General features: G+C 47.8%; 1 protein-coding gene across 4 annotated transcripts in view; it reads right to left on the bottom strand.

The window, feature by feature from the left end:
• Positions 1–441: 441 nt before the first annotated feature.
• Positions 442–9129, bottom strand: part of YARS1 (tyrosyl-tRNA synthetase 1) — a 31055-nt gene continuing 22367 nt past the window's right edge. For all 4 annotated transcript variants that reach the window (XM_077898619.1, XM_077898620.1, XM_077898622.1 and 1 more), the window contains 7 exons: positions 8946–9081; positions 8389–8474; positions 5463–5598; positions 4275–4372; positions 3251–3444; positions 2585–2726; positions 442–1317 (listed from right to left, as the gene is read on the bottom strand). In XM_077898619.1, the coding sequence (XP_077754745.1) occupies positions 1207–1317; positions 2585–2726; positions 3251–3444; positions 4275–4372; positions 5463–5598; positions 8389–8474; positions 8946–9081 (903 nt within the window). In that variant the 3' untranslated portion in view covers positions 442–1206. The remainder of the gene's footprint in view (positions 1318–2584; positions 2727–3250; positions 3445–4274; positions 4373–5462; positions 5599–8388; positions 8475–8945; positions 9082–9129) is intronic.

Below are 9129 nucleotides of genomic sequence, written 5' to 3'. Positions count from 1 at the left end.
TGGTTTGCTGCTGCTTAACTGGAGAGGGACAGGGGTTGGGAAAATGTTCTTTCTGCCTGCTCTAAGTATTGGACCCCAAAATGGGCCTCTTCTGCTTTATCTTTTTTTGAGAGAGCGAGAGAATATCTTAAGCAGGCTCTGTGCTCTGGGCATGGAGCCCAACGCAAGGCTTGATCTTACAACCCTGGGATCATGACCTGAGCCCGAAATCAAGTCTGGTGTTCGACTGAGCCACCAGGCGCCCCAGGCCTCTTTTATCGTCAAAGGAAAAGTCAGTGTCTGTGATCCATCCAATTCATCACAGTCCCTGCTCCTGCTAACATTACAGGGTCAAAAGTCCAAGATACAAGCAGCCTATGCTGGGTGAGGGGCCCGGCAGCTGCTCCACACTTGTGTTTCTCCCTCCTGAGATGGTCCAGCTCACAGTCCCCATCCAGACACTCTTGTTCAGACAGTTTATTTGAATTCATGACAGTGATAGTGATTCTGATTGATGCCTTATGGAGAAGTACCCCACCCTCTCTGAAGAAAGATTCAGGCTGCACATCTGCCGTACTTCTGATATTAACCCACAGCTGGTTTAGGGAATGTCCCAACCCAGCAGGATCAAGGGAAAAAAATCACAGGAGCCCCAGGGCAGGCCCTGCCCCCAGTGCCAAGCCTCAAGCCTCACGGTTGGCAGGCACTGGGGAAAGCTGCCCACCACTTGGTAGACCACTGGGTTCTCTGTCTTCCCCTCCCTTTCCTTTTCGAATCCCACAATTTCCTGTTGGGGAAAGGCTGTAATTACCCCAGTTCAGGCACCAGATCCCAGACAGAGGCACAGCTGCTGGGATAACTCTAGGAAAACATGGGAACCAATATTTTTCCAATTAGAAGGACTGTGGCAGAAACCTTTTCTATGAGTTATATTGAAACCAGGTTTCTCCAGTCAGCTGCCAGGGGAAGAAGGTAGAGCTGGACTCCCTGCTGCTGCCCCGACCTCAATACTACCCAGGAGATCAGTGGCTCACCACAGCAGCCCCGACAGGATGTTTCTGGATTCTGGGGAGATTGAGCTGCCACTTACTGAGTTCCACACCTAATAAAGTCCCAAACTTCCTGCTTTGGTGTCCTGGGAGATGGGGAAACGGGGTGAAGGACGGAACAAACTGAGACAGCAGATGACTCAGGGTGACAGGAGAAGGGAGCAGGATGCTGGATTAGCTAGCTGATGTTCCCTCCTTTCAGTGATTTACAGGAGACGCACCCCAGCTTGGTCATGAAGTTGGTTTGCTTCCACTGTGCGATGCAATCCTCAGAGGTTTTAAAATCAGCCTGCACAAAAGAAACAAAAGCAGTGAATGTGGTGGCCACGGGGCTGCAGGAGAGCAGGCTCTTACGCTCCAGTGGTGCGGACAGACCTGCTGGACAGACCAAACTGCTCTGCCAGTGGCTCACCATGGTCTCTCAGATCCAAACAAGCACATCTGAGGCATTTAGTTTAGGAAAACAGTCTCGAGTAAGTGCAAAGAACTATGTATCAAGATATCTATTGAATAGTGAAAACCTGAGAACCTCAGTGTCTTACATTAAAGATTAAATAATTTTGTTACATTATGGTAATTATGATATAATACTATGCAATCAGATACCCCCTCTCAGTGTTTAAGAAGATGGGGAAGTTTTTCTGGCATCAAGTTAAATAAAAAAATAAACCTATAGCAGGACTCAAAGTATAAATACATTATTTCCATACATAGAGTCCACAAAGAAATCCTCACTGATGCTATTTTCTGGTACCTCTAGGCAGCAGGACTATGGATATTTTGTTTTCTTCATGTCCCCTATATTTTGGACATTTCTGCATGGGAAATTTATTTTATAGCCAGATAAAATAAATGATTCAAAAAAGCAGCCTGGAAATGTAGTAAAGAGGAAATGGATAAAACCACCAGCCTGCCACACGCAGGAGGACAGTGGTAGAAAGCACTCTGAACACCTCCCAGAAACACCTGGCGGAGCGAGGATGTGAGGGATTAACTAGGGAAAGCCACAGGTGTAATGTTAGTGCCACGAGGACAGTGAACTGTTGTCGTTTTATTCCCTGATGCAGCCTGAACCCCTAGGGCGATAGCTGCCCCATCTATCGGGCTCAGTATCTGTGGGAAGAAGGAACACATTCAGGGGTTCCAGGGACGGGCTGTATGTGAGTCCATGCCCCAGAGGGCAGAGAATGAGTGCTCTAAGACCAAGGTGGGCGGGGGGATCCCCGCTCCATCACTTCTGGTGACCCTGTGTGGCCCTGGCTAATATCCTGCCAGACAAAATAGGGATAATCCTCTGATCATGGACTGAGGATCAGAAGAGGAAATGTCTAAGTCCCTCACACCCCCTCAAATAGTCTATCCACTCTCAGTAGGTGCCAGAGCTCCCGTGCTCTGCAGGCACCTCCTCTAGAAAGGTCTGGACTCAGGAAGGGAGGGGCTTAGAGGCAGGAAAGCCCAGCGTGGGAGCAAAGGCCATGGTGGACTCAGTAGCAAAGCAGTCTGGGGACACAGCACAGGTGGCCCAGGCAGGAGCCAGGGCATTGCCACCTACTTACCTGCAACTTCTCAAAGACTTTCTTCTTGGGCTTGAGCTCTTCATCTGGTTGGCCCTTCTCATAGCCCTTCACAAACACTCGCTCCCCAGGAGCAGAGCCTGGCGGAGGGTCCAGAGGCTCAACTTTGCGGTTTACTCCTTCCCTGAGAAGACACACAGGACGAGGACACGGTGAGGCTGTGGACTGCCCACAGCGGCCCTGGAAGCCAAGGCATCAGGGCCTGTATGGAGGGGCCACAATGCTGGAGGCCCAGGAGATCCTCAGCACTGAGTTACATTTCTGGACGGTATCAGCGTTGCCTTGACCCTCTGTTGGGAGAGATACCAAAATCTGGGCTTTTGGAGGAGGAAGTAGGACAGAACAGAGACAGCAAGGCCCGGACAGCTAGTCAGAATTAGGTTTGACTCCTGGCTCCATCTCTCACTGGTAGAGGGACTTGGGCATGCACAATACTGCTTTGAGCCTTCAACTTCTGTCTTAATAAAACTGACTTTGGGTAAAGTGCTTCACGCACAGTACTTGTACAATAAATAATTCCTTCATGCATCATCTTTTGGATAGTGCTTGCAGGGTTTCCACTTGGCGCATGGAAGGGCACCATGTAGGCTGATTCCCTCCTCTCCCCCCACACCCCCTTCTTGCACTCCGCCCCAAGTTCTCACTTACATAGAGGCACAAAGAAGCATGCCTTGGGACTCGATGCCTCTCATCTTCTGGGGTTTCAGATTGCACAGCACCACCACCAGCCTATCCTGCAATTCCTCCTTGGGCACAAACTGTACCAGGCCGCTCACGATAGTCCGGGGTTCAGCTTCTCCCACATCAATCTTCTCCACATACAGGCTGTCTGCATCTGGGTGCTGCCAGCAAGAGACATTAGTCCCAGACAGTGTCATATGGAATGGATCACGGGCGGGGCCCGATGAGCCCTCTGACTGCTGAAGTGGGCGTCCATTCCTCAGCAGAGGCTCCTAAGGGACCCTCTGGGGCAAACTCTTTCCAGGTCCCGACGACAGTAGAATGGGTTGTAAAGGTACATTTTAGCCTCCACCAAGAGGCAGGCTTTGAGTAGAATGAGGCGTGCAAGGAGTGTCCTCCAGGGGTGAAGACAGGCCTGGACTGTCTGGGTGGCTACATGCTGCGCCAGCCTGGTGGATGGGTGGGGGACAACGCTGGCCGCACCATCTCAAAGAGCACTGGCAGCTATCTCAAGGTTGTTTCAGTAGTTGGGTCTACAGTGAAAAACATTGCTGAGAGAGGGAAAAAAAGCCACAGCAATGGTCCCAGGTCACATAACCTTCTGTCTCTGGGAAAAAGGAAGTCCCTTCCCCATTTTCAGGGGTGGGTGGGATGGGACAGGGCGACAAAGTGCTCATCCAAGATAAGGCCTGCAGCTAAGTCCAGACAAACTGGTAGAGACCAGAGGAGTCTATGGGACCGGATTTAGCGGATAAGCAAGCTCCCTCTGACTAATATCTTCCCCCTCTATGAGTTCCTGGCTGTGGTTGGTTGCATAAGGTCCAGAGGCAGCAAAGGGAAAAGCCTGACACCTGGAGTTAGGCGCCTGTGTTCTGACTTGCAATATGACCTCAGGGATGTTACTTCCCATCCCTGGCCAGGTTTCCTCCAGACGGAAACAGACAAATGTGACCCCTATCTGCCTCTCTGGGATGTGATGAGAAATGAGTACCTTGTCCACACTAATGACTTTCCCCACACGGATATCCAGCCGGGATGGGATGACCTCCTCTGGTTCTGAATTTTTGGCAAGGCCTTTGGCAACTGGCTCTGGGAATGAGAAGAACCCGAGGGGTCAGAACTCTCCTCCTTCACCATGACAGGTCAACCGCTGAGCCCACCCAATGAGGACACCAGCAGGGGTTTAGCGCAGAATGCCCAGAACATACCCACTTTTTTATTTACTTACTTACTTTACTTATTTAAAGATTTTATTTATTTACTCATGAGGGACAGAGAGAGAGAAGCAGAGGCACAGGCAGAGAGAGAAGCAGGCTCCATGCAAAGATCCCGACGTGGGACTCGATCCCAAGTCTCCAGGATCACGCCCTGGGCTGAAAGCAGGCACTAAACCGCTGAGCCATCTGGGCTGCCCCAGAACATACCCCTTTAGTTATATCTTCTTTTTTTTCTTTTTAAAATAATCTCTACACCCAATATGGGGCTCATACTTATGACCCCAAGCTCAGGAGTCATGGGCTTTTACCAAATGAGCCAGCCAGGTGCCCCTAGTTACATCTTTAAAACAGGATCAGCAACCTTTTAGAAGTGACATGCCAGATTTTCATCTATTCTCTCCCTCAGTTATTAGCTGGAGAGGAGGGAAGAAGAGGGATGGTAGTAGTTTTGCTACCTTTAGGTATTTCCATTCATGCACTCCACATACATTTTTCGAGTCTGGAAGGTCACACAAAACCATCAATGTTAATATCTCAGCATCATGGATAAGTGGATGGCTAACTAAGAGCCACTCAGAAGCATATGGAAAGGTATTAGACAAAGCTGAAGATGAGCTTCCCTAAGGAGCTGTACAAGCTCTGCCTGAACAGCTGTGTTACCTCATGGTCTAACCCAGCTGGTCTCTAACCAAAGAACATTTAGTGAAGCATCATAGTATGTATCTCACACCAGGAGACTTCATACAACAGGATGTAATCACTTCACAGTATCGCCCAGACCTAGATCAAGATGACTCAAGTTCCATTCCAGGAGTTAATGGGGTAGGATATCCTTGCACTTCAGACCCCCTGGCTTCTAGGGCTCTCAGTTTGAGACCGACCTTTCCCTGAAGCCCACTGACAGGCTCTCTGTCTGATGTCATGCACCCGTTGGCCCTTCCCCGCTCCCTGGCTGGCCTTACTCTGCTTCGAGGGATCTGGGTAGGCAGCACTGGCCAGTTTCTTCAGTGCAGGAGTATTAAACTTTTCCCGGATAGGATCCAACAACTTGTTCAGGGCGACTTCGACAGAATTCTTGAGGTCTCCAGGGTGTACAACCTGCAGAAGTGTACAAAGGCCCAGTGGAAGGAGGTATCAGAGTGGGGCACAGGATATCTGAGTCTACTAAAGATAATGTGTATGTAGAGTACAGGCTGTTGATCCTCAGAATCACCTTAGGAAGCTGACAAAGCCAAGAGGGGGGAGAAAGGTTTAGGAAGATTATTTTACCTGTCTGAGATTTAGGTTTTTTGACTCTGAATTCCATACTAAATTGAGGATTTTTATTTTATTTTTTTTTAAAGATTTATTTATTTGAGAGAGAGAGAGAGAGAGAGAGAGCGCATGCAGGGGCAGAGGGAGAGAGTGAATCTCAAGCAGCCTCCATGCCCACTGTGGAGCTCCATCTCATGACCTGGAGATCATGACCTGAGCCAAAGTAACTTGAATGTTTTTATTAATCAAATTCTTCTAGTCCCTCCATTCATGCTTAGAGTAGTGGCATGAACCAGGTGTCATTTGCAGGCGGAGAAACAGAGAGGCAACCCAAGGAGACAGCCTGGCGGGTAGCTAAGTAAGTGAGAAGAGCGAGCAAGTGCGTTGGAGTTGAACCAGGGTTAGAGTCCCTGCTAGCTGTGTGAGCCCTGGACCAGGCACTTAATAACCTTCTAAGCTTTAGAGGGTTATTAAGATGCTTTACTTAAGAACTGAAGAGAATATCTATACCTCAGAGAGTCAGAATGAGGATTCAATCCCACAATGTGGGTAAATATGGTGAGTGATTCTAGTGCGTGGTAGGAGCTCAGCAATTCAATTTTTCTTGTGTCCTGTGACTAGTACTTTTATACTTTTCAAATCTGCCCTGAAAGGCTCTGCTAGATATTCTAAGGGGTATCTCTTAGCCATGAATACCTGTAATACAACAGTGCCTACATTTTAGTTTCTGATGATATTCCTTCATTTCCTTAGGAATTTTTTTTTTTAAAGATTTATTTATTCATGAAAGACACACAGAGAGAGAGGCAGAGACACAGGCAGAGGGAGAAGCAGGCTCCACGCAGGGAGCCTGATGTGGGACTCGATCCCTGGCCTGCAGGATCATGCCCTGGGCCAAAGGCAGGCTCTAAACCGCTGAGCCACCCAGGGATTCCCCCTTAGGAATTTTAAAAGTGCTACTGGCTAGTCATTTATTGGAATAATAAGAAGGATAGAAGAAACATATCTGAAAAAAGAGCCTGAAGTAGCACTAGCCAGTAGCACTTTCTGTGACAGTGGACATGTTCTGTATGTGCTGTGTCACATAGGTGCCACTGGCTGTGTGTGGCAGGTAAGCCTTACTATGTGCCCAGGGCAACTGAGGAACTGAATTGTAGTTTACATTTAAACAGCCACATGAGGCTAGTGGCTATCATACTGGACAGAGGAAGCCTAAAGCTTTTCTATTATTAAAATATGGGGTTTGTGGCCTGCCTCAGGCTGGAGGGAGAGGGTTTCAGGGCAATGGCTGTGAAAATCATCCAAAAAATAGGCCACAGAGTTCATAGGTCTTTTCCTCTATTTGATGTTCAAACCCCCACACTAGGTTGCCTGCAGTGGGCTTCTGGTCTCTGCTTGAACACCTCAGTGATGAGGTCACAAAGTTAAGTGAGGCAGTCCAGCTTGTTGTCATACAACAAAGGTTGCTGCACAGCTCTCCCTGATGTTGATTCTGAACATGTTTCACTATGGTCCCCACCTGTAGACCTGGCTTAGCCCTCTGGGGCCACAGGAAGAAACCCAACCCTTCTCCCATGAGTCGGTCATGTTATCTGAGGAGGATTGGACACAGGCCTGATTCCCAGCCAAACATCCCCAGTTCTTTCAACTGTGCTTCCGTGACAAGGGTTTTGGTCTATTCCCTATCACAGCCTCCTTCCTCTCCCCACCAACACACCCCAGACTATCAAATAAACCTCATAAAACTGAAGTCCAGGGCTGAAGGCACAACTCCAAATGTACTCACAACAGTCGAGAACTGAATGGACTATTGGCTCCCTGGTTCCAGACTCCACATTTCTGATGTCTTACACCAAGGCTTAACATTTCTGATCATCCAATCACACTGATTCAACCCAAAGTCAGAGTCAACCAAAAGCCCCCATTCCAGTCCCCATATGCACCACTATCACATCTTCCCTTTATGACCTGGCCCCTCCTGTCTTGCCCACAATAATTCATGCCTCACCTTTTAGATTCATGTCAGACCATGCCATTTTGCGATTCCACATCATGCTATTTCACCTTCTGTGTCTTTTGGATGTTGTCCCCTCTGCAAAGCTTTGCCGGACAGCCAGGTAATCACTTCCCCCTATTTTACCTTTGGACTGTGTATACATCATCATCATATAGTCACACAGCAATACTATTTGTTTATACGTCTGCCTCTCTTTCTGGACCATGAGCTTCACAAGGATTTAATCCTCTGGTGCCTAACTCATGGGTACCTAGTAGTTCTTTTGTGAAGCTGTCTGTTGAGATCAGCAGGATCCTCTATGCTGTCCTTTCCTAGATGTTTCTTTTTTAAACCTTGACTATGCACCTCTCCCTAAAATGGTTCATCTTGCTGGGTTTGGTCCTTTATTCCAGGTTAAATCCTTTGCAGAGTGAATAGGATACTAATATATTAGTTTTGTGCCATTTGCTTGCCTAACCTGTGAACCACCCAAATCCTCATTAAGCCATTACTCACAATACACAGCCCTGGAAAGCATCAAGCAGAAACTTGGGGCAGGTACTAGAAATCTGCCTAGGCCAAGAAGGAGAGGTCCATCAGAAGGAATTCAGTGGGGATTACTCCTCCTTTGGGATTACCTCATCAGCAAAGTCCTTTTCTAGGTCCAAGTAAACGGTATAGGTTTTGTTTCCACCCCATTTCTCATCTCGAAGGATCACAAACTCTGTAAGACAAAGGATCCATGCCAACAAACTCATCAATAATGGCAGAGTCAGCATTCCTAGCTCAATGTTATGGATATTTAGAGTTTTTGTTGTATATTTTAAACTTTATTATATGGCATTTTATTGTTCTTAAATCAGATGGGCTAGCAACCCAGCGGCATCCAAGCTCAAGGGAAAGGATCGTGCATTACATTTCTTCCATACTTCTCTAATTCAGCATGCCTGTGCCCACCCTCATTTCTACAACCCCTGCCCACCCTATCACCCTATGTAGAGTAACCCAGTGACAATCTCATGGGCAATGAAATGATATCCCAACTGCAAATGTACACTGGTGTATTAGAAGTCAGAGCACAGAATCAGGGAAGCCCATCTCTGAAGGAAGACTCCTGACAAACCACAAGTATGATCACAATACTAGTTTTGCTACTTTGGCCTGGCCTCTGGGAAGCAACCAAGGAGTGTCTTACCGGACTTGAGAGGAAAGAGGACATGCTTGATGAAAGACAAAACTCCATTGTTCTCCACATTTCCTGGCTCACAGAAGGCCTTCTTCAATTTTTTCTTCACATCTTCCTTCCGGTCAAGGAGATCAATCTTGGACTCCTAGAAGCCACGGAGGAGAAAGGACCTCTTATGGTGAGAAATGAGATA

Source organism: Canis aureus, chromosome 5, assembly GCF_053574225.1.
Source record: "Canis aureus isolate CA01 chromosome 5, VMU_Caureus_v.1.0, whole genome shotgun sequence".
NCBI lineage: Eukaryota > Metazoa > Chordata > Mammalia > Carnivora > Canidae > Canis > Canis aureus.
The sequence above is the reverse complement of the archived record's forward strand: the minus strand, read 5'-3'. Positions and strand labels throughout refer to the sequence as shown.